Source organism: Corvus moneduloides, chromosome Z (genome assembly GCF_009650955.1).
Source record: "Corvus moneduloides isolate bCorMon1 chromosome Z, bCorMon1.pri, whole genome shotgun sequence".
NCBI classification, from domain to species: Eukaryota; Metazoa; Chordata; class Aves; order Passeriformes; family Corvidae; genus Corvus; species Corvus moneduloides.
The window spans coordinates 41,854,693-41,881,005 of NC_045511.1; the positions used below are offsets into that span (position 1 = coordinate 41,854,693).

Below are 26,313 nucleotides of genomic sequence, written 5' to 3' on the forward strand. Positions count from 1 at the left end.
TACTGAGCCTGGACTTTATATAAATAGAGAAAAATCAATCTGTTTTGCACACATATTTTAACAGTTTCTTTCAGAAACGAGTGCTTACATTCATTGGCTTGAGTCGGCCAGATATTTCAATATCGGGAACTTCATTATACCATGAAGCAGCTAAATTTCGTTCAACAGCTACTTCCAGATTGACTGGCTGCAGCAACTGTACTTCAGTTTGCAAAGAATCTTGCTCATAGTAAGACCTGTGAAAAGAAGAAACAATACTCCCAGCTTCAACATATTTCACATTCTAACAAACACATCTCTGTCTTTTCCTCATCTTTTTAAATAATGCTATAAAACTGCCCTTATACTACCCCAAGTAGCTCTAGATAAAGCCTTACTCCACGAACTAGACATCTTCCCTTGGCAGGGAGGAAGTACTGGGCACGCAACACACAAACTCTCCCAAGTCAGGACCTCTTACCTGCTCTCCAGTGGAGAGCTATTCCTTCTTTCCTCAGTACTCTTCAACAGTGTTTGAAAAGCCCCTTCCCTTCCCTCTCCCCTCATGAATCCCCTGCACCAAGGACCATTTTCAAACAGTTCTTTATGGCTAACTCAGTACCTTTGCTGCTATGCATAGCTTGAAAACCCCATCAAAATAGTCTAATACAAATAGGTGTATAACCTGTCCCAAAGTAATAAATAATGCATAAATATACAGTAATACACAATTTACCCTAAACAAACATTTGCTTCAAACATTCTTCTATTTAAAGATGCGTAGATTGCTCTTTTCCTAAGACATACATTTTCATTGCTTTAAAAAAACACTAGTTTGCTGTTATATTCCAAGATAATAGTGTATCTGTCAATCACCAACCATAAACTAATTATTTAACAACTCCTCAAAGCTCTGTAACTGAAGAATACCAAAAGGATTTAATGGATTTTAAAAATATCGACACTACATTACCTGTATAACTTCAGTTCACTCAATTTCACCGTCATAGAGTCAATAACAGGTGGGAGATTATACCGTGTTTTTGTTTTAGCAATAAAGAATTGGTTCTTCACAGTGATCAGACCAAGATCAGCCACCAGGACATTTGCAGACATTGCTGACTGAGGAACTATCACAACAGGTGCTTTGATATTGATATCTAGTGCCAAACGGGAACTACGCTCTGCTAACTCTTTTACACCTGTAGCTGCTTTCTCTGCTGCTTGAACAGTTGCCTCAGTAAGAGCTTCCTTGGCAGCTTGAAAGTTATTTATAAAAGCCTAGGAAAAGAATACAGGTCTCAGGAATTAATTATTAAGAATTACAGTACTTCAAAAACACTATGAATCATAGTTATTTAAACAGCAAAGCATCCTAAGATGTTATTTTTGCTATATACTTTGTCCAGATTCTTTAATAGGATAATCTTCCCTCAAATATGACAAATTATGCATACATAAAAATAAATTGCTATCCTAAATATTGGAAAATTAGACAGTAAGAGCAATGACCTTGTAACATGACTTGTAGGAATTACGTTTTATTTAATCATACAAGCAGCAAAAGATTGATTCACTTAGCAAAATTTATGGAAAGGGCATTAATTTTCAGGGTTTCTTACTTATATTTCAGTGTTAAAAATAATGAATGGATGTATACTTAACAGCTGTCACAAATCATCTAAGAAAACCAGTATTATTAATGACAGCAAACCTTTTTGCTTACTCATCTGCTCCACAGTAAAAAGCACATGTAGAGGAAAAATAAATAGCCCAACCATCAATCCCAGTAAAGTTTTTACAATAGTATATCGGAGCTCTTACACAAATGGGTAACACCCCATATGGAACACTCTTATCCCTTTCTTGCTCTGACAACTTCATCTATATGCTAAAAAACAGTATCTGGAAAATTTAACTTACCAAAATAGACGAAACAAACTTTTTGACAAAAACTACTTGAATACACCCAACAGTTAGGTAAATACTATTGTCAACAACATCCATGTTTGTGTATGCAATGCCATCTGTAGCATTCACATATGATACCATTCTGAAGTTGAAGACTTCTTTTTCTGTGATGTAAAGAGCCTTAAGAAGAAAAAAAATAGTATCTCTACTGTAGAACCTTACATACTGGAGAAACTTAACGTCAAAACAAAACGCAGTACCTCACACCACTAAGACATTTTTACTTCAAATATCTCAACAATATATGAAAATAAAAAAAGGAATTAAAAAAATCCATTGATAGCTGAAAATACTCAGTTGACGTGTCAGCTTGAATAATTCTCTTCGCTAAAGTCAACAGAGTAAGAGGCACAATGAGCAGCTGAATATCACAGTTGCACAAATTAATATCAGCCTAATAATTACTGGTTGTGGGAGCAAAATCAATCTGTCATACAGAGAATGCTACTCTCAACAAATACATAAAACATGACTGAAAAAAATCACAGTAGAGAGTAGAGTCTACAAAGTAAGTTTAAGTTTAATTTAACATCCATTCAAAAAAAAATTCAATGATACATGCATATGCCCACCTTTTTATACAATGCTGTCTCATCAGAATCCACAATAATGATGTTCTTCAGTTTTGCAGTCACATTCGTTGCTGCTTTCTTCACGATCACTTGGCTATCCAGACCTCAAAAAATGAGACATAGAAAATCTATACACTGTTACGGTTACAAAGTTTTATGTCTTTGTGATTAAAGTTTTCTTCCTACCTTCAATGTGAATTTCAGCTATTCTGCGGTTTTTCTCTCTGATAAAAATACGCAAACATGATAAATCCGCACAGATAATGAGGTCAACAACATCGTCACACTTCGATTTTTTTGATGCTATGGGAAATAAAGAATAACAAAAGTTATCACTCTTCAGTGAGGACATGTAGTATTTTGGTATCCCTTTGAACTGCACAGCAAGCAAGATGTTCATGCTCTTCAAGTATAACGCAATAACTGTAAGGCCATCAAAAGTCTTAATTCATACCAGGAAAAAAACGAAAAAAACCTGACAACAATTTATGGGTTTTCTATTTACAATGATTCAGTGCCTCCAACACACAGCAAAGGTACGCCTTGACCTATGTGTCAGAAAACTGCACATAGTCAAGGATACAACCTTTTAAGTATATATAGCCCTAAGCAAAATTTCTCATATCAAATATCATTAACAGGTTTACAAAGATAGAAAATACATTTGTTTTCCTCCTTACTTAAGTGAAGAGAGAGGAATGAAAAAAGGAAACAATAATAAAGAAACTTACTTAATTTTTTAAGAACATCCTTCTTCTCCTCTGTTTTTTCATGGACTGGTTCTTCGGCAACTTTAGTTCCTTGTTTGGGTAGAAGATTATTCAGATAGTTCATAGCATTCAGCAGAGCTTCAGTATGCAAATGAACATCTAGAGAAGAGAAGTTCACCTAAAAGAAAAATCTTTATTTATTCAGTATGCCTCTCCTCCCACCCTGAGAAAATTATGTTAAAAAAAGATATCATACCTTTATTTTTTGTAGAACATTCTGACAGACAGTTTTCAGTTCTGGTCCCTTAATATCAGTCTATTTCATCAAAAGTGCACATAAAACAAACAAATCAGAAGTTCGCAAATTCCATTAGAGAAAACTTATTTTCAAAACCACTACAATTTAAGATGTAAAACTTATTCTGTTGAAGGAGCAGACAGACTTTGCACATGACACTCAAGATGTTAAAAACATCACTAAGTAAGGAAAAAACCTTCAACATCTGCTCCATGTTAATGTGATGTTTGTGACAGGCTTACAATTCAAAAGCTAAGTCTACTCTTTCCTAACCTTTGTATACTCCAGAGTGAGAAGATCATCTTCTACATTATCCAATGTAGTAATTATGTAAACTGGCTTGTCATTATCATCTAAAAAAAAAAGGAAAAAGAAAAAAGAGAATATAGAAATTTACTTTTTTTAGAAGAAAAAAAATTAAAACTTTCTTAACTATAAACTGCAAACTAGGCTACTAGCTGTTATTCCTGTTTAATCACGAAACTTCTTTTGCAGACGTGAAATAGTTAAATGTCTCTCTACAATCATCAGCACCCGAACATATTTACCAAAACACTAACAAGAGGATGAGTTCCTGCTTTACTTCCCCTCAGCCCTGAATTTAACTTAGGAAGCAAATCTTCCTCATCTGACAAAAGCCCTACAGAGTTTTCGAAGACAAATTCACAGTGTTATTTGTGAATAGTTCCTTGACCAAGTTATAAATACTTACCCATATACTCTGGGCACAGAAGACCAACTTCACGAAGGAAAGCATTTCCAGTCATGTCAAATGTTCTTAATTTAAGTTCAGTGCCTAAGCCCAAAATATCAAGCTGGAGCACAGGCATCTCAGTATTACCAGTGTGACGGCATAACTTAATTAAGACCTGAAAAAAAAGAACCAAAACACACATCCAAAACCAGTAAGGGACCATAAGAGGTATAAAAACCTCTTAGTTTTTATACAGGATATAACATATTTACTTATATTTTATTGGCTAATGTCTATTTGTGTATTGATCATTTAACTTTATACAGCCAATGCCTTGGAAAAAAATAATTCAACAAGCATTACTGGTTGCTGTTACTGTAACAAAAACTTCAAACATTCATGCATGTAATACCAAAGTAACAGTAACAAACTAAGTTATTTTTAAAAACAATTCTGTACAGCACTCAGCAATGTTCAATACAGTCAAAACTAGATTTTCAGTTAGCACAAAGTGTTTACTACTTTCACTGGAATTTCTCTGAACTCTCCTGCTAAGAGTTAGATTCCCAAGCAGAATGTCAGGCAAGAGGATTTACTACATTTCCACCCACGCATGACAATACTGTTGTTAAATAAAGACCTAGCTGAGCTGTTGTATCTGACTGACAACCAAACAAATATACGTATTCTTCCTTTCCATGTAATGCTGTCTACAAATAAGGAAAATCAAAACAAAATCCAGTAAGTAATTTTAAACTATGAGGATGACAGAGGTGATTTCTAATAGATTCCCATTTTTTTTTCTTAAAGATTTAAAGTTAGTTGCTATTAGAGAATAATGTAAAACACAGCATCTTCCTTTTAGACTAGTAGTTCTTAAATAAGGTCTTGTCATCACACAAACAGTATATTTCAGTTTTATCTGTAGTAAAGGTGTAGTATATAGTATGCTACAAGCTAGCTGTGATGTGTTGAAGACATTCTGTGAGCCCTACCCTAAAACAGAATTTATAAAGTTAACTGAATTTGTACGATTTATTTTTTTAAATAAATTAAAAGTAAAAAACAGTGAGTAGCAGGAGCATTAAGTGTTAAGAGGTCACCTCTTTTACAAGAAGAACTGATACAGTTAGAAAGTGTTCTTGCATTTGGATAAAATACTCCTTTTTTTCCCCCAAAGCCTGAAATAGCAAGAACACAGAAAACTCTTCATAACAAAGATGTTACAGATTCATGTGTATGGACAACAGCAACTGAGAAAAACTAGAGGAGAAAAATATGGTGCTTTTTACAAGATAAAACATCAATGAAGTTTTCTCACTAACCACAGCAGTATCAAGTCACAAGCACATATTTAGCTAAAACAAGTATGTAATGTGATTTCTGAGCCATAGGTAAAGAAATTCAGTGACAAAGTGAATTGGGAAATCAAGTGGATAAATCAAAGCATTTCAGTGATGACAAGGATACAGAAGCACAACTACGACTTGGCAAAAGCTCTGCATAATAGTTTTAGGAAAAAATGGGGAATTAATATCTCTGCAGACATGGATTTATAAAACCAACAAACAAGGAAAAAAAATTTCCCTGATGCGCTTCAGGGAAATTTAAAAAGTAATTTTACCTCAGCTACTTCAAACCTTAGCTGGAATTCTGTCATATTTTTCAAAGATTCTTGTTTACGTAGGGTTTTTCGCCTTGTACTGCCGGCTCGCTTGAGAGAATCAGATGGGGCTTCAAAAAATGGCACATCTTCCACAGGACTGCTTAGTGCATCATAAAATTCTTCTTCTGATTCTAAGGATTAGTTCACAACAACATTACATATGCAGTTTACACAGCTAGTATTTTACAGTACTGTGACCTAGAGTTTTTACATCTATATCTATAAAAGCTTAAACATACAAGTATCTAGCTGACAATTAACAACCAATAAAATCTGTTTCCATAACCATCTCAACTCCTGCCTTCACAACTTTACACCACACCTACAGCTGCCTCCATCACGTCACCATAAACTTCAGTTCTCATTAGCTAATTCCTTCGTCAGCATTCCTTCACTTGTGGCTTTGCAAAAGACAGCACACAAACGATGCATTGTCTTGCCTCTGGTGTGACCTAACAGCTTAATTTGTCTGCTGGTCAGACTGCTCTTGACAGTACAGGAGCCTTTGCCTCAGTATCAGGCACATTACTTGGGGTTTCTCCCAGCTGTAGATCTCCCATTTCAGAGAGACTCCTAGGAACTATCAAGCTTTTAATCTACTTGACTTTATTGCAGAAATATAACCAAGATAAATAGATTGCACTGTCTTGCGAAGGTCTTCTCCTTTACCTAAAAACCAAAAACACTGAAGTATAAAGTAACTGTGGAAGAAATATCCTTCTAAAAAAACTCAACAAATTACATGAAGTATTTTCTAAAGCTTAAAAGCAGCTCTGAGCTCTTGGAGGGTGAAGATAGAGAATTAACATAAATCATTTAAAAGGACTGCATGGCTGTATCTAAAGCATAGATTAAAAATCAGACTTGATTCAATTCTAAATCTAGCTATTACTTTCTCAAATTACTTGTTTCCAACATGCATTCTCATTTCAGCCTAATTTTTAAGAACTGAAAGACATTTCCACTCTACCTTGGACACTTAAAGGAACTCATATAAAAACAGATGAAGATGTACAAGTACATATTTCTACACATGCCACATACACACTGATGTTAAAGCTATAAAGTAGACATAAAAATTAACTATGCTGGTAATTTTGCTAGTGTTTGCTAACCACATATATCATTAACTAAAGAAAGGAGTAGTAGTTTAGCTCTCTGTTTCTCCAGTTGAGTGTTTTGGCATCACAAACATGACTGACACTGAAATAACACTGATATATTGGATTATTTTTCTAATGTAATAACTAGATGAAATGTTAGGATCTAGCTAAGCTGTTTTGAATAGGAAGGCAGTATTGAACACAACTGGTTCTCCCACAGCCAATCTTCTGCTTTATCCAGTAGAAGTCAAGATGTTTGTTTACAGAAACACAGCAGTTTCTAACAGTCGTAATTTTGGTACCTTCAGTACCAGATAAATAAATCCACCTAAATAGGACAGAAATCCTTCACCATAAGAAAATAACTAAAACCATCATCAGAGGACTAAGTACATGCTAAAGCTAAATATGTCATACTACTTCAGATGCCCTGAATAGAGCTTTGCAATAGCATATGCCCTGACAAAAATAAGGCCACCATACCAAATAAAATTTTACTGCTATACCCTTCAGGAGGGGAATGACAAAAACAAGCATGCAGAATTTTATTGCTATGAGAAAATACTCAAGTAGTTTATACAGTATCAATTATAAGATAAACAGAATATAACACTATTCAGCCCTCAAGAACTTGCAACAAAGCCCCATATCCTTCCTTACAGCAAGAATAGTAAATTAATTCAAAGAACTAAAAAACTTCTTGACTTGACCTGCTTCTTAAGCAAGATTTTAAAATAGATTATATTACCTGACTCAGCAAATGAATGAAGATCCAAAACAGGATACATGCCTTGAGATAAATGTGGTGCTGAAAGCACAGGAGACAGTGCTGCCTGAAACAGGAGATACCATAAAATTTTTTCTTGTGTTTATTGGTCATGCTATTGCATGCATATATGCTGCATCAAAGTTTTACAGCTTAGGGAAACTTCGCTTAAGCGCAAATCAGTAAAGTTTAACACATTACTAAAATTATAAGCATGGGGAGAAATGAGGCCTAAAATAGGTAGAAGCAGCAGCTATTGCACTTGCATCTAGCTAGTGAGAACACACTAGGAAACAGTGAAGAGGTTCAAATACTCAACTTCACAGACCAAAAGATGGTCAGAAATGGCATGTTATATGAAAAATCATAAAAGACAAAACCTAGTCCCTCAAAGGACTACAATACAGCAACTTCAGAGAACAACAAAGATCAACAGTTCTTTACAAAAATAACCCAAGTGCCAGGTGGGGAAGAAAGAAAAAAGAGCTACACAAAAAATTAGAGCAGACAGTAGAATCATGGAAACATTTATGTTAGAAAAGACCTTTCAGATCACCAAGTCCAACTGTAAACCTAGCACTGCCAGGAACATGGCTTAGTGATAAAACTTAAATGCCACATCTACAAGTCTTTTAAACAGCTGCAGGGATGGTCACTCATCCACTGGGCAACCTGCTCCAATGTTTGACAATCATTTTGGTGAAAAAATTTTCCAAATATCCCATCTAAACCTCCTCTGGAGCAATCTGAGGCCATTTACTCTTGTCCTGTCACTTTTTACTTGGGAGAAAAGACCAACACCGCAGTCTTTCTTGGAGTGAGGAGCCCAAAACTGAGCACAGGATTCGAGGTGGGGCTCTACCAGTGCCAAGGACAGGGGGACAATCACTGCCTTGGTCCTACTGGTCACACTATTGCTGATACAGGCCAGGATGCCATTGGCCTTCTTGACCACCTGAGCACATGCTGGCTTATGTTCAGCTGCCTGTCATACAGCACCACCAGCTCCTTTCCTGCTGGACAGCTTTCCAGCCGCTCTGTCCCCAGCCTGTAGCACTGCTTGGAGCTGTTGTGAACCAAGTGTGGGACCTGGTACTTCGCCTTATGGAATTGCACTGCGTCACACATACGGGGAAAAAAAAAATCAACCAGTATACTGAGGGGAGACCTCACAATAGTCTTCATCTTTCTCACAAGAAGCAGCAGAGGGGCAGACACTGATCTCTTCTCTCTGGTAACCAGTGACAGGACTCAAGGGAACAGCATGAAGGGGTGTCAGGGAGGTTTACACTGGGAAAAGGTCCTATCCCAAGAAGGCCGTTGGGCACTGGAACAGGTTCCCCAGGAAAGTCACAGAACCAGTCTGACAGAGTCAAGAAGCATTTGGACAATGTTCTCAGTCACATGGTGTGACTCCTGGGGATAGTCCTGTGCAGGAGTTGGATTTTGATGATCCTTGTTGGTCCTTTCCAGGTCAGGATAATCTATGATTCTGAGTCTTCAGCTGTGAAATGCAGTTATGCATGGCCCAGAGTAGTAACTGAAAATACGTGAAATGCCACTAGAGTACACTACAGAACAGGAATCCTCCACTCCACGTGGTTTCATACATGATAGAATTAAATTCTCTTAGTAAAGGTATCCAAATGGTTTATCTACCATCAAGTCTCAGAAAGCAATCTCAGCAATCTGAGTTTGTAAAGAATTCTCACCTTCAAGTTCGACATGCACATGTATTAAACATGTGCCTTGCACAGAGTGGTAAAGTAAGAGAACTGTACACTGTGTGCCCCTTCTTCTTGAGTGTCTTTGGTTCTGGACTGCATGGTTGACAGGAGTTCTTTCTCTGCACCACCACACCTTCTCCTCTCCCTTGTTACTGCACCTCTCAAAGCTCAGGCTCAGACAATTATTCACAAAATCACAGTATCAAATCTAGACATTATGGCAACAAGAAACACTCATCTTTAATATTGTTTCCAAGGCTACATTTTTCATCTCACTCTTAACATTTCAACATCTCTCTTGGTCTCCAGCCTACCTAATCTGACTTTACCAAGTATATTCATGCCTATGAGTAATAAACAAAGTATTCAAGAGTCTTGTAACTGTGAAAGTGTGTCATTTGTAACACTTCCACATTCTAACAAAACATGGAGAAAAAACTGTAAATTTGACTTCATAGTACTAAACCATGAAAAATAGCCTTCCACATCGAAGTGGACTGTGTTCTTGAACTAAAACACTGAGCGCAAAAATGTAGAAGGATCTGTTCCAAAATGTCTTCTGTTTTCACAGCTCAAGAACACTTCCACCACTAACTCAAAATGTAAAGAAGAAAACAGCACTCACATCCTTTTCAGTTCAGAAGTGATGTGATGCTAACAAAGTTCAGAAGAATTACAGCTGTAAGGACGAAAGTATGGCAATATACCAGCCACCACCAAAGCACAAAATCCACTCAAATTAACCAGCAATTAAAGTCTGTCAAGGTCTGAAGTAGATGGAAGCTTGAGCAGATGGGTTTTAAGCTTACGTTTTGATACGGATTCACATATAATGCAAATATATTCATACTTGGTCCACAGTCTTCCCTCACCTCATCTAGTGTATATCACAACTAATGTACAGATAATACTAACTACTTCAAGGTCACTTAAAATACTTCAGATGTAATAGTTGAATTCTATAATTAAATTCAAGCATAGTCAGTGTTAGAAAGCACAGGGCAATCATCTTATACATGCAGATTCTATTTATGTAAAAGTGAAGTCCCAATACCTACCCTCAAAAAAAGTTAGTCTGTGATTAGTTGCACAAAACAACAGAGATTAAGGCAGCTTTTGGTTGGGTATACTACTAGTATATGAAGAGTGAAAAAGAGCAGGTCAGAATTAGCTAAAATTTTAACAGCATCACTAAAGAGATGGCAAGAACCACACACGGAAGTGAAACAGTCTTCGCTCTAAATATACTTTAAACAGGTATACATGTCTAATTGTTGCATTTACTGTTAGTAAATAGTATGCTAATATAACCCACAGAAAGTACCAAGCTGTAGCAACAGCCTTCCAGAACAGGGCAGAATAATTTGTACAAAGATGGAAAGATTATCAAATAACCTAAAAAACCCCAAATACAAAGATGACCGCTAGTCCTTTAGAACCAAGTGTGCGAGTTATTAAGTAACAACACATTGTCAGAAGTATTTACAAATGACAGAAAAATTGAGAGCCAAATTCTGTCTTTAACTTTTAAGATGAGTACTATTCTAATGATAGAACTGTTTTACACATATGTAAAACATAGCCAGATCACACAGACTAGTCATGTCAAAAATTAGCAACTGTGAGTTCATTTCCTAATTTTGTTAAGAACAGCTCAAAAGGTGAAATACATTTTTCAGGAATAATAAGAAGGGGGCAAACTTCTGTTCTGAAGAAGGTATAAAACAGTGACCCAAACCATTTTCACTAAGGAAAGGGGGTGGGGAAAGAGCAAGAACCACCCTCCAAACTCGTAATTGTTTTGAGTGCAGAAGAACTTCCACCCCCGAGCTACATTGTGTAATGAACTTGAAATGGGAAAAGCACTGAGGTCTGATGAAAAAAACCTGCTACTTTTGCCAGACAGGCATTGTTTACAAAACAGATAGTGAATACATTTTGTTTGGCTTTTGAAACTTTCATCTAACATCACATAATACTTGAACTTCAAAAATTACAGCATTTAATGTTTTCTTCACTACATGAAACAGCTGAACACAAATACTCTAGCACTATGATACATGTGTAAATACGAAGGTACAACTAAACTCATCTTCAACAAAACTGAGTATGTTTGTTAGTCAAGATAATTATTAACTACAAATTAATTCCCATAGTAGTAAAACTCTGAGGGGTTCTATTTTAAGTCCAAACACTGGACAACTATTTCATAATTATTGGCTAAAGTTCACAATAAACTAAATAGCAAGAAAATTTTCTACAGCTTTAGAGAAAGAGCTAACTTTTTCAAGAGGCACTAAGCCAATGCTTGTTCTCCACTTTCTTTGTGCACCTTTCAAAACTGGAATGCTAATATCAAGAAGGTATTTTTCTGATCATTTTTGATGAAATCTCTTTTAAAAACCTTACCTCAGTTACTTTTGGAGGAGAACTGGTAGCAGGTGCACTTTCTGGCTTAGGAATGCTATCAATTAGCTCCAAAATACTTGTCAGCTTCTGGTCTGATATTTGGATAGAAAGTAAAGGCAACTGTCCAGAGAGTTTGAACCTGTTTTTTAAAAAACCAAAGTCAAAAGTTCCACAGTTAAAACAATCAATCTTAAATTTTTTTCAATCAAATTTCACATTAATTTTCTTCTGAAAAACACGTAAGTCTTCCTGGTCAGAAAATTATTCATCTAATCATTACATGTAGTGTGTATATATACGTATATATATGTGTGTGTGCATATATACATGCAACCCTTCTGTTGCACACAGAAAAGTTACTTAATCAGAAAATACCCATTCATTAATTTATAATTTATATTATAATATTAATTAATAATTTATATTTCCATTTGCTACAAAGTCTCGTGGATCAGGACTACAAACAGTACTAATAACCACTTCCCGTTAGGCTGCATAAGGCATATTTTCCTTACAATCAGAAATTGCTCCCTCTAGTTCATGTATTTAATTTAATTACTCAGTAAATCACATAACTGAGCTTTTACACAGTATCTTACAGAAGAGAAGGTGGAGGGGGTTTTCCATATGAAATGTTCAGGGCTCAAAGCTCAAAAAAAGTATACAAAATACTTCCTAGAAGTCATGTACAGCCAAGTGGACTCTAGCAGTAGTCTGGATATTTAACAAAGAAATAAACAGTATAGCAATACAGGATATAAAATAATAAAATAACCATTACTAAAAATGACAACAATAAAACACATTTTAAGTGTATTTGAATAGGCTTTGGCCAAAAAAGAAGTAGAATCATGTCAAACATAGACATTGAGTTTTTAAAAACCTAAAACACAACTCAGTTTCTCATAAAAGTGAGTGTAACAGAAGTAAGCAGAAAATTGGCTCAAAGAACATTATTGTGCTTTTATTACAACTTCTAGTTAGAACAGATAAAGAGGTCTGTTCAACAGGTAACTGTTGAACCAAAAGGCAGCACCAGATGCTTAACACGTAGTGTGTAAGGAACAAGACAAGCTACTTCCTTCCATTTTTGATGCTCTTAACAAACTTCTCAGTCTTCAAAGGGACATAAAATATAAGACTGAAGATGATGTGAGAACCAAAAAGCTCCGTATTTTCAATCCATCTCAGCTAACCTTGATACTTTAAGAGTATCTGAAAAAACAACTTCTGACACTTAAGCAAGCACAAAATAGTACATGTTAAACTGTAACACTAACCAGTTTTCATCAGATCATTAATTTCTTCACATCCTTAAATTTACAGGATTAATTCTCAACTACTAATCTTACTCTTATTCCAGTTCTATCAGGGAGAGATTTAGACTCCTCCTTTTTTTTTTTCTTTTTTGCTCTTTCATTATTATGGAGAGGGTTAACGTATGTAGCCACCGGGTTTGAAGGGACCTCTCTCTGCTGTGCTCCTCAGTTGTTGGAGGAGCATACAATAGCAATTCTCACTTTCATTTCACTTAAACCTCTCTACAAAAATTTGTGTATAATGTTAAAACACACATTTTTGATGAGTGTTTGTACAACAGACAGCCCATACAGTTAGAAGGAAGACACTCAGCAGATACAAAGCAGACAACTGCAAATAATCTCAGCTCTCTACACCCCTCCTTAAAACAAAAGCTTTTAAGGTGTGGAAAACCTCCAGATCTGTAGAGATCTAAGAGATCCTCATCTGTAGAGACTGAGGCAAGGAGAAGCTAAGTACTTCAATTGATGAGGAAATGTGTGCAGAAACTTCCTTCAAGTTTAGTCTGGTTGTATTTACAGAGAAAGAAATGTTAAAAGAATGCCACCATCAAAGCTGCTAATAGGTGCATTCCTTCACACTGGAATTTTTATTGTGTTTATAATGAATGCTATTATATAGATGCTCTTAACATTGCTATCCTAATACTTTCTTCACACACCTTCAAAAACCATATGACAGACACTTCCTCCAGAAAATGGAGGAACCATATGACATGATAAAACAAACATTAAAAAAATATAAAACCTTATACAGGCTATAAAACTACAGAATCATATCTGTGCTTCTAAATGTGAAGTGACAGAAACCGTAAGGAACATCCTGTTACTAGAAATGGAAGAAATGCAGATATACATATCCAATCAGAATGAAAGACCATTTTAAGGATTAGGAAATATAAGTAGATGAAAAGACAGATAAACAATGGAAGTGCCTTGGTACAGTAGTGATTAACAAAATTACCTAAATTGGTATTCTCCTCAAGCAATACAGAAATGTGCCTTTCTAAACAAAGCAAGGACAAAGCCTAGTAAATTCATTACTGTTTTGAACAACAAAATTGCAAGGAATTCAAATGAATTCGATGGTCACTGGAAGACAATCAATCAAAGAATCAAAAAACAGAGACACCCAACCACCTGCTTTTCAGATGACTAACTGTAAAACAGGGGCTTTCCAAACTAAGAAACTAATTCGTAAAAACCTACTACACTAAACAAAAATTCTAGTACTAGGTTTTGCTGTAAAACTAACATCTTTCCACTCATTTTTCTCAACAGAACTATGCTGTTCTATGCAGACAGTTCAAAACACTAATTAAAAAAAAACTCTAGAAAAATATCATTCTGGGTTTACATGACAGTATACTTAGAAAAATTGAAATTCAAAAGAATAGATACATGTATACTAAAAATACATTTTTATTTATATGTAACTGATGTAAGCATAATACCCTATTCAACTATACTTCCTAAAATTTACAGTTTAGGGGATTCTTGCTGAAACAAAAGATAGAGTTAACTTTTACATTTATACCCAATGTGATGCAGAGGAAAAACTAGGGAGAAATTTTCGAGAATCAGTTTGGACACATTAACTGGCAAAGCACACCTGGTAGCCAAGACAGTTAGACAGGTAGTATTGCAATACTGCAACAGGTGTTCTCATTAAGAGAAGACATTCAGACATTCCGTAATCCAGGTTATACTTGCAAAACTTCAAGAGATGTCAATTACAAATCTACATTAAAACTATGTCATTCCATGACCATAGAAATTAAATTTCACTTTCTAACATAAAAAGATTCCTGTGAATTGTATTCCCCTTATTTGACCTTCTTCACCAAACAGAGAAAAAGTAAGGAGGGAAAACGTAACATCTTTTGTAAGCATCAAAATTCAGAATCCGGCCTCCCAGGTTTCCAGAAGGTGGCCGTATTACACCACGCAATCACTGACCATTATTAACAGCACTTATTATTTTGTTCTGATTGGTACAATTTCCATAACTAACAAGATTTTGCTAAATAAGCCTAAGGGCAAACTTCAAGGCATTACGGGCTGTTTCCTGGAGAAGTGATTCACAGCAGGTAAACTAATTAGAGCAATAAGGCAAGTCAAAAGAGAGGGAGTATGATAGCACATTACTTCTCAAAATATTTGTTGTTATTTATAAAAGAGATTTTAAGTTCAGATTTTTAGTTCCTTGGTATTTTCAGTAAGAACTGAAATGCATCTACTAGTAAGACTGAATTAAAAGAGGCAGTAATATTTTTAATAAAAATTTTTAAATGCATTAAACATACTACTATAACATTCTACCACCTTCTCAATATCTAAAAACTTATTTATTTTCTATTTTTCCAGATAAATGTATTTTACTTCCAAGATTTACACATAACCAATGCAAAAGAGCACAGGTATGATTCTTATTTTTTTCTCTTTTCCCCCTCAAAAAAGTCATTTAGCATAAAATTTCAAAATTGGGAAAAATACATACTTGGGCATTCTTGCATCTGTAACAACCATAGCCCTACTAAATTCCAGGTTTACATCCAAGGGCTGCAAGATACACTGAGATGAATTTTTTTGCTTCCGAGCTTCTTGCCAGTTCTCATCTAGAAGAGCAGAGAAAACCTACTTTAAACACTGAAAGATATTCCTTCTCAGTACACATTACAGAATTCAAGTATCTGGTATTAGTATATATGGCTAAAAATTCAGGTGCCACGATCTCTTTTACAGCTTTATCAATAGATGTATATTACACATGATCTGAACTTCAGACATACAAGACTAATTAATAATTTCTCCCATTCTCATCTACACAGCTAACCCATCCATGGGGTAGACTTCTAAGGACCCAATTTTTAACATGCACAGGTACTGGGAGTTAAGGCTTTGGATTCTCCCCTGGAACCAAAGGATTAAGAATTAAATGCTTAAGACTTCTTTGATTATGACTGACTCTGTGTTGCTAGTTCCCAAAATACTAAAGTTTCCTTTGATACCTCATTGAAATAAATTGACTCCAATTCTTGAAGTAAATTGATTCTCATCCTTTCTTTACCCTCAAAAAATCATCAAACCTACAACTATTTGTGAATTCTGCTTAAAATCTGGAGAAAAGCAAAGGCACTGAAGGAAAACACCATAAACAAAATAATTACAGTCTTATATTTATTTTGCAACAAATCAAATGAGACACCTTCAATAAAAGGGATTTTATTATAAATTTGCTAAGATTGGAATTGAAGTCCTAAAGGTACATTTTGGAAACTCATAACATGTTCATAGTACAGAATTTAGAACATTTACATTTGAAGAAGTATGTTCCAAGAGATTCTCCACTGCTTCAGCTAAAAATATGAGGCACAACAACTCCCACATTATATTTAGTCATATAAAGAAAGATTACTTTCATGAATACTTACCATGTTTGCTATACAGTAACTGCATACTGCTGAGCTGGACATCAAAACTGTCATAAGCCCTTGACATTATATCTTCAATAGTGCTTTGTCCTACTTTGAGTTCTGATAAATCAGAACGACTTTTGCTTGTCATCTTGAAACAGGACCAAAAAAAAGCATAAATCAATTTAAAAAATATTCAAAGCACTAATTCTACAAATACTTGTTCCTACCACAACAAACGATTAAGTCCTCACTATAAGGTCACAGAGTCTTACAACTGTCACAGCACAGCAAATATCTAACATTCCTAGCCTGCACCAAAACAAAAAACAGAGTATTAACACCATTTCTTCCTCAAAGAAATAAACAAAAAGTGAATTAAAATATACTGTATACTTTGTACAGAATAATTTTCTTTATTAAGTGGCTTATACTCCAAAGTATAAACTCTCTAGCCCTTTGTAATCAGTAGAATAATTCAGAATTTTTATCTATAAAATATTACTGCATTCGTCAACTCAGACACATGAAATTTATTTCTGAATCCTGTTGAATTCAGTTGAGACATATTAGAGAGGAAAAGATTATTTGGACTGTTCATCATCAATGTCTTTCCTTTAATATGAGTCAATATGCCTTTGATTCAGCTTTGGGACACCCATACTTCTGTGATATTTCACATTTATATGTGCCCTCCCTGATGTTCATCTCTGATGAAATGTGTATGTCCTCATCCTAATATGTCTAATAACTTTGGATTCATATTTGGTTTTGTCAAACCCAGGTAATAATCAAGAGAACTAAAATAAGTTTAAAAACTAGCATCTAAGACATAGCATTTATTTTTCAGTACTGCTGGACTCTAAGTCCATTTTAACTTTTATGTTAAAAAGAACTTGGAGATTCAAATTCAGAATGACTGAATTAATAACCCCATTTATCTACACTGAGACACAGTTTTAATTTCTTATGTCATTTTTCCTCCCAGGGCTTGATCTTCTCCAGTATGCAACTGAAGAAAAAAGACTATTTGTTTTGTGTGAAGCATAGTCATTCAACAAACGACCTACCTCTCACTTAAGCATATGTCACTCAAAGTGAATACAGAATTAATAAACATATCCTGAGAGGCAACTGAATTTTCGCTTATGGTATTTCTAATTTCTATTGAATCAGAGGAACCAATCCAGAAGTCATATTCACTACAAAAATTACTCATCCATTTCAGGAAAAAGATCTCACAGACACACTGAAGTCTGATTTTGAAATGTATTCTTCTATGTAATTCTTCAAAGACTAATCTTGTATGGGTGGAAAAGGAGGTGGGCTATTAGATCTAGGATTTGATCCAGGAGGCTGTCTCAAGCACACACACAGCTACAAAGTGCCAGCTCCACAAACTGCCTACAAATGACCAACACTCAGAAGAGCTAGTGAAATTACTTGCCACTGAAAGAACTTGGATTTACAACCACACCACATAATTTTTAGTATCTACAGAGCAATCTTCTTCACTAATTCTACTTTCTGGAGCAATCCAATACAATCTTTTTAAACGTGACCTATTGCAAGGTCCTGCACTTGGATTGGGGCAGCCCCTATTACCAAAGCATGGCACCACCATGAATGATGCAGCTGATCACACAGAGCTCTGGTGGGAACATGCTGCCACCGAGGTGCCAGGCTGCAGGATGTGCCTGACTCTTATGCCAACACCCCACAGCAGCAGTGAGAAGTCCTGAGGGAGGTGTGCCCAGGTAGAGAATTCCTCTGCTTAGTGACATAGCTCCAGGAGGAGGTCAGCAGGTTGAACTGATCAACAGCTGTCTGAACATGAGCCAGCGTGTGCCCAGCTGGCCAAAAAGACCAGTGGCATCCTGGCCTGTATCAGAAATAGTGTGGCCAGCGGAACTGGGGAAGGGATTGTCGCCCCGCACTTGGTACTGGTGAGGCTAGACCTTGAATACTATACTTAATTTGGGGCTCCTCACAGCAACAAAGACATGGGGGTGCTGGAACACGTCCAGAGAAGGGCAACAGAGCTGGGGAGGGATCTGGAGCCCAAGTCCTATGAGTAGCAGCCTCAAGGGAGCTGGAGTTCTTTAGTCTGGAGAAAAGGAGGCAGAGAGGGGCCCTTACTTAAAACTACCTGAAAGGAGTCTGTAACTCTTGAGGATGTAGGTGGGGAGTTTGTCTCTTCCCCAAAGAAACAAGCAACTGAACATGCAGAAACAGCCTCGGGGTGGTTTAGAATGGATATTAGGAAACATTTCTTCATTGAAAGAGTTGCCAAGCACTCGAACAGCCTGCCCAGGGACGTGGTTGAGTCATCATCCCTGCAGGAATTAAAAAGCCATGTAGACATGGCACTTACAGACATAGTTTAGTGGTGGACTTGGCAGTGCTGGGTTAATGGCTGGACTCAAGTATCCTCAAGGTCTTTTCCAATCTGAGTGATTCAGTAGTTCTGTGATCAATATAAGCTGCTAACAAGCAGATTGAGAGTTGCTCTATGGAGTAGGGCCTGGGGGTGCTGGGGGATGAAAAGCTGGACGTGACCCAACAATGTGCACTTGAAGCCCAAGAAGCCAAACATATTCTGGGCTGCATCCAAAGCAGCGTGGCCATCAGGGGAAGGGAGGGGATTCTGCCCCTCTACTCTCCACCTCACCTGGAATACTGCAACCTCTGGGAATAGGTCCAGAGAAGGGCCAGAAATGTGACCAGAGGGACAAAACACATCTCCTCTGAGAAAAAGGCGGAAAGGGTTGGTGTTGTTCAGCCTGAAGAAGAGAAGGCTCTGGGGAGACTTTTCAGCAGCCTTTCAGCACTTAAAGTGGGCCAAAAAAAAAGATGGGAACAGACATTTTACCAGGACCTGTTCTGACATGTCAATGGGTAACATTCTAAAACTAAGAGTAGATATAGACTACATATAAGGAATTTTCTTACAATAAGTGGCAAGACACTGGCACAAGTTGCTCAGAGAAGGGGTGGATGTCCATCCCTGGAAACACTCAAGGTCAGGATGGACAGGTGGCTGAGGAACCTGATCTAGGTGAAGATGTCTCGACTCATTGCAGGGAGGTTAGATTCAATGACCTTTAAAGGTCTCTCCCAAGGCAAATCATTCTATGATTCTAACTGAAATCACATGTTCAGAAAGTAATTTTGTGGAAACTACATAGAAAACTTATCTCTTTAGCAAGATTATAAAATTTGAAACAAATTCTTACTAAAAAAACAGACAGCAATTTAAACAGAAAGTGGAAGAATCAATCTTACACAGAGTACAACTAAAAAAAATTAAATTGCCTGTACACATGTAAGATCATTTATCCTGAAGAACACAAGTTCATCAATGAGTAAGAAGATCGCTAATAATATGGGGAAAGTCTCTTCTATGATTTTGTAGTGATAAATTATAATTTTACATACTTCATGCAAGGTAAAAGTCAAAAAGATATATCACTATCTCAAACATAAGAGGTAAGTAATAATAATATGAAAAATAAGAATACCATTTAATCACATAAGAAAGAAGTTCACTATTTTATATTGCAAGGCAATGTAAAAAATTATTAGACACTTTCCATGTAACAGTCTATTTTATATTGTAAGGCAATGTAAAAAATTATTAGACACTTTCCATGTAACACTTTCCATGTTCCATCAACAGTAGTTTCATACTAGGGGAAGAGTATTTTCTAGAAATTCTTTTGCATTGAATCCACTGAGAAGAGTTCAGTAACTTCTGCCTTGACTAGAAAGCACTTTAAAATAAATACCTAATATATAAACTGCAAGAGATACTTTTACTTAATCACTACCATAAAATGCAAATTACAAAACTGGAAATCATGTAAAAGCTGAATTATCATTTTTGGTAAATTAGTGCATTAGGCAAATACATACTTTAAAACTACCAAGATCCAGAAGTAGTAAATTTGATGTATGATCATAGAATCCTTTTTGTGGAACAATGATGTATGAAGCCATGAGGTTAATTTTGAGGTCAAGAACTTTCTGGGTTTCAATAACATACAACAAACCTGAAAAAACAGTACAATTAGTAAATATAAACAAACAAAAGTAGTTCATACAAAACCTATAGGATTAAAAGAAAGCAATAAAAAGAAAATCAGGTCTAATTTTAAATAAACTCTGTACGCCGGATAACTAAGGTACATATGATCTTCATATTTTTTCTGAACCAATCATTATAGGCAGTCTTAAAGAAGCATCAACTACATGAAATAATGATAGCTAACACTGCTAACAAGTATAAACAACAACATGACATATGCAAACTCAAAAAAGTTTCCCACTGAGCAGAGATGAATTGAGAAGAACCGGAATGTGAACTGCAACTTTGCAATTACTGAGTTAACCCACTATGCTCCATAGATTCAGAAATTTAATTGCTCTAGATTTTCTTACTGGGAGTATCCAACTGCACTGGTCAAACTACTAGTGTTTGCTAATACTGAGATACAGAAGTTTACACTAACTCTGCTGACAAGCATCTCCATCTTGAGATATCAAAGATATGCAGATATATAATCTTACAAAAATTATGCTTAAAAATCATGCAATTAGTTGGGAAAATCAGACAGTCATAAGATTTGAGATCAAATTCTGCTTTTTTGCTCAGCTGAAGAGGAATGAATGGTATTGCTTCAAATTAGTCTGGAAACTGCCTTACGATGCAGCCATAATCCATTAAATATTTACCATGTACAACACGCTGATGATCAAAGAAGTAGAGATAATGAATTATGAAGATGACAACATGACATTCAGCACATCCACTGGTAAAAAACCAATTAAAACTGTTACATTATCAAAGGTTGTCCTGCCACTGGAGAGCTAGACTAGTCAGTAAAGAACTGGATGGCAACTACATTTCAAGATTTGCAAGACAAAACAACCTGGAATAATAAAAAGAGTAAGATTTTTTCAGTTTGCACTGCCTAACTGAATTTGAGTGATGTAGAAAGGTCAAGCAAATATCTTCTTGTTTCTTTTATTTGGGAAGAAAATGTAGCGGAGTCCATAAATTGACCTCCAGTAAACCAAACTTTTGTAATGTCTTTTAGTGCTGAAAATCGTAACTATTCTGGTGTAGCAGGTTCCTTCACTTTTGCAGTTCACAGTTCCCCCATGTTTTCCAGCTATCTTCTACTGCTTCAAAGAAAAGTGTGAAGAACTCATTCTTGAGGACTGCAGGTCTGAACATACTAATTACATTTATATATTTCCATTTTTCTTATTCTACCTCTGAGATTAGCATAGTCCCTTGCAACAGAATATTCTGCAGATCAAATATTTTTTCCCTGGAAATTCTCTAAGACTCAGACAAGATTTTACAAGCAATGTACCACATATTTTTAGACATTCCCACCAAATTTTTCATTTGTGACTGGAACAAGGTTTTAGGTTACTGTAGGCAACTCAGCATTCTCATGAGGGTACAAACAGTATTGGGTATACTTCTACAGTAATGATATGGTTAAACTGTAATAAACACAGAGCACAATTTCATATTTCCACAAAAAAACTAATTATGATCAACACCACTGTATTTGGTGCTAACAAACAGAGAACCAAGCATATTTTATCTAAGCAAATTTAAAATTTCATCTCAGAAATTAACAATGAACTGTTGTATCAATATACTCAATATTGCTCAAGAAATTTCTGAAAGAAAAGACAAGCAAGATGACTCACATAACTCTGGTTAATCTGATATTAGTCCTTAATTAAATAGTTCAGTCAAAGAAGAACTAATGAATAAAGATACCATTGATACTTGATTTCCCTCCCAGTACTAGCCAGATAAAAGCAATCAATTAAATAAACATTTTGCTTGAGTTTTCTTTAAATTCTTTATTACTTGAGTATTCAGATTTTCTTATATTTACAATTTAATTATTAATAGGTTATAAAATTAAAAGAGGTTTAAGAAAGCATCCATTGCTCGTTTTTTTCTTTTAAGAATAATTTATATATTAAATCTCCCCTCAGCATCCACTCCCATCCACAGAGACAGGACACTGTGCTGGACACAGCTCTGATCTACAAAGCCTCAGACATCCTTACTAGAACAAGTTAATTCCACAGACCTCAGTGTTAGTCTTCACAGTATTCAACACTTGCATTCATGTCTTAAAATGTAAGATCTCTAGAGATAAACAGGATGAAATGAAAACTAGTGAAATGGCTGTAAAGCTGAGCAGCTGCAAGGCAGATAAACATATTTTATATAACTTGAACGGAGTCAATCCGAATCAAAATCAGTATTCATCAAGGAAGTCAGAAAATCAAAAACACCTATACAAAGGCATAATGTCCCCAAAAACAAGAAATCTGAAAGGGATTTAGAGGTTAACTTAGAGGAATAATATCTCAGTATCAGTATTTGAGGAGTACTAAATAACTAAAGCCATTTACATATCAGATGAACTAAACAGAAGATATAACACCCTTTTAACTCTGTATGGAGTAAAAATACTGAAAGACTATCTACAGTTTTTACATAACCATAGATATGTATATCTTACAAATATGTAGAAATAGGTGAAGTTTAAAAAGATACAGACATAAAATTATTCAATACCTAGAATCAACACATTGCAATGAGATTGAATAATTCAACTTATTTAGCTGTTGTGTTAGAAAGGTATGTCTTGGATGCATACATCTCCATAGGGAAAAATGCAGTTTTCACACTCCTAGAATCTAAAATTTGTCTGAGTGTGCCATCAGAAGAGCATTCAGCACTTGCCTGTTGATGTTTTTTCACGGAATTCTTCAAGTTTCATCAGAGTTGCTGATGTCAATTGCTCTAAATGTACATCTTTCGGAGGTCTGAAGAAATCCACTAAGTTATTTACTGTCATCTGTTAAAAAAACACCCATGGTAAATTTACTGTTAAGCAGGATTTTTGATGATTTATAGTTTATTCAAATATTTACTTACTGCATCATATACTATTTCCAGTGGTTGTGATTCTATTCTAATCCTCTGGTCTGCTTTCTCATCCAAAGGATTAGTCTCAAACATGATGCTTAAAAGTGAGGTACTCTCATCTGAATAGACTGTTCGAGAAGACAGGAGACAGGGTGTACACTTTTCTCGAGACACGCCTGTAACTTCAAGTGAGGTAATTTTTGTTTCAAACCTGTAAAGAAATGTAAGGAGATTATTCAGATGCAATATCCATCTGGCTAAGTACAATTAGATGGTAAGAATATAAAAAAATCAGATGGGGAAAAACCCCCCCCCACTAACCAGTACAATACATCTCTACCCCACCTTAAATATAAACAGCTTATTCTAAGGATTTAATACATACAATCATGTGTTAACTGTTTTCCATTTCATTATCTTTTGTGTCTGTTAGCTGCCCCTGTCTAAATACGAAAGGACATCCAAGTTATTTCCTCCATACAGTTTTCATGAGGACAGGTGTCAGGGCAGGTAAGAGATACAAATGGGAATTCTTCAGTATGACCTCAGGAATTAGAAGGTATATTTATAGTAGGAAACAGACATACAGCAGAGAGAAAAGGGTTCTGGTGCAGAGAAATAAAAGAAACAAAGATAAATAGTCTCATTACTCCAAGAGGTATTTTTTAATTGGATTTTTTTTTTCCAATACACTGTTCACCTCTGTAACAGCTCTCAGTTGAAGACCTTTATCTCCCAATACTCTAAGAAAAATAATTCACTGTAAAAAATGTAGTATTTTTCCTTTTTTCTTAGTACAATAGCATTATCAGGGCTATTTAGATGCACAGGAGTACCAACAGAAAACCCTTAAGCAAAACTTAACAAAAAAATATGCATAAAAATAATCAAGATCAATGGTATCTTGGTATCATACACAGATTATACTTATATGTCTCAAAGTAGAGGGAACAAGGTTTAAAACAGGAAGTTTACCTTCTCCCAGAATTTTTAAGTCATTACATTTGAAATAAAATTGAAATATTTCAGTAGATGCTTTTCACCACCTACTGTGAGAGCACAAACCAAAGGAAAAATCATCAGTTACATCTTTCTTCCATAAATCTAAAAGTGAACTGGGAACACAAGAACTTTTCAGTCATGTTAAATGCCCATGAACAAGCGGTTGTGAGATCACCTTGTTCAGATTAAGTTTCAAGAGGATACGTAACAGTCACTTTTCAAAGCAAGTAACAAGTTAGTAACTGGATTGTTTGCACACAACAATGACAAACTGAAAAAAAAAAGGAGTGTATCTGTATTGGCACAAAAAGCTCTGAAGAGGCAGAGAAACCAATCATGGAAAGAGTATCCATGATTCATCTGTTAGCTGCAGAGTAATTCCACTCCAAACTGCACAAGAACTGACCACTTAAATACCATAACAGAGTCTTAAAATGCCTACTAGACATCATCATCATTTCATGAGGAGCAAAACCAGTTTGACAGAGAAAGCTCACCTTATTGCTTGTGCACCTGGTCGTTGGGTAAATACTGTACTCAAGTCAGTTAATGCAAATTCTACCAGCTTAGGAGTTTGTTTGTTTTCTCTTATTGATATACACATGCTTAATAACTTCACAGAGAACTTCATGGCTTCATACTACATGTGCCAGAAAAACAACAACACAAGGGTATAAAATATGTTAATATACATCTTGATACAGTTTATGAAGAGATGACAGCTACAAATAAGTTTGAAACTGTTGTTTTCATGCATGAATAGCTTGTAGCATAGCTGGTGCAAAAGTCTACAAAGACTAGACTATCCTTACAAACAATTGTCTTTGATACCTTTACCACATTTTGTGATAAAGACCGTCTCTTGCAAAGCTAGAAAGCTGTTCATCATATAATCCTTGGTATCTCACATTAAGATGATTTATCAGACTATTTTCAAATGGTTCAAAATGTTGCTCTTCCCCATTACAATCCTTGAACCACCTCTTTCTTTATATAATCCTTTATTCTACCTCATCTACTATCACTCATATTTTATATTCCAGTGCACTTTCTGATCCCTTATTAAGATTCCTTAGTGCATTTTTTTAAAAAGCTTCTGAATATTTTAAGATAATATATGACTATACTTCAATGTTTAAACCACAATACACTACATCTACGATTTTATTGTTGTTAGAGCAAGCAAAATTTTATTCTTTATTATTTCAGAATATCTAAAAGAAAGCTTTATAACCACTATACTGAAACCGCATCTAATGATGCTCTGTTATGTAGAAATCCGGCATGCAGTAACTTCATTAAAAAGTATCAGAACAGTATTCAAATATAGAGATAGAGCTTCAAGTAATTTAGAAGTGATTTCCTACCATCTGTAGATTTTTATTAGTAGATATAGCTACCAAGTGTTTGGTATCATATAGTCAGCTATGACTTACTGATTTTGGAAGGGTTGGATCCACAGCTGTTTCACTATATCCAATTGCTGCATAAAGTTTAGCCTTCTCTTCCTGTGTCATCAATTCTTCAAGACCTGTCACATTTCAAGAGGTTAGGTAAACTCAGTATAGGTATACGAAAAATGAAAACAGTTATACACTTCCCTGTGCTTAGCAGCTTTATAACATACAATAGATACTGTCAACATTGCCCTGAATTAGTAGAAGAAAATACCCTGGGGCTTAAAGCCAAGTCTTGAGAATCTAAAGCA

The 26,313-nt window shown here is 35.5% G+C and overlaps 1 protein-coding gene across 6 annotated transcripts in view; it reads right to left on the reverse strand.

Moving 5' to 3' along the window:
• The window catches only part of VPS13A (vacuolar protein sorting 13 homolog A), a 110,064-nt gene that overhangs the window by 61,448 nt on the left and 22,303 nt on the right, over positions 1–26,313 (reverse strand). For all 6 annotated transcript variants that reach the window (XR_004237810.1, XM_032097544.1, XM_032097545.1 and 3 more), the window contains 19 exons: positions 26,042–26,136; positions 25,103–25,245; positions 23,613–23,814; positions 23,418–23,532; positions 20,546–20,682; positions 16,649–16,781; positions 15,715–15,832; positions 11,896–12,034; positions 7,742–7,826; positions 5,849–6,021; positions 4,243–4,399; positions 3,804–3,883; positions 3,489–3,548; positions 3,254–3,410; positions 2,709–2,825; positions 2,523–2,626; positions 1,903–2,070; positions 953–1,260; positions 89–236 (listed from right to left, as the gene is read on the reverse strand). Coding sequence is in view for 5 of the 6 variants with exons in the window: in XM_032097544.1 (XP_031953435.1) it covers positions 89–236; positions 953–1,260; positions 1,903–2,070; positions 2,523–2,626; positions 2,709–2,825; positions 3,254–3,410; positions 3,489–3,548; positions 3,804–3,883; positions 4,243–4,399; positions 5,849–6,021; positions 7,742–7,826; positions 11,896–12,034; positions 15,715–15,832; positions 16,649–16,781; positions 20,546–20,682; positions 23,418–23,532; positions 23,613–23,814; positions 25,103–25,245; positions 26,042–26,136 (2,639 nt within the window). In the remaining variant the exon portion in view is untranslated. The remainder of the gene's footprint in view (positions 1–88; positions 237–952; positions 1,261–1,902; positions 2,071–2,522; positions 2,627–2,708; positions 2,826–3,253; positions 3,411–3,488; positions 3,549–3,803; positions 3,884–4,242; positions 4,400–5,848; positions 6,022–7,741; positions 7,827–11,895; positions 12,035–15,714; positions 15,833–16,648; positions 16,782–20,545; positions 20,683–23,417; positions 23,533–23,612; positions 23,815–25,102; positions 25,246–26,041; positions 26,137–26,313) is intronic.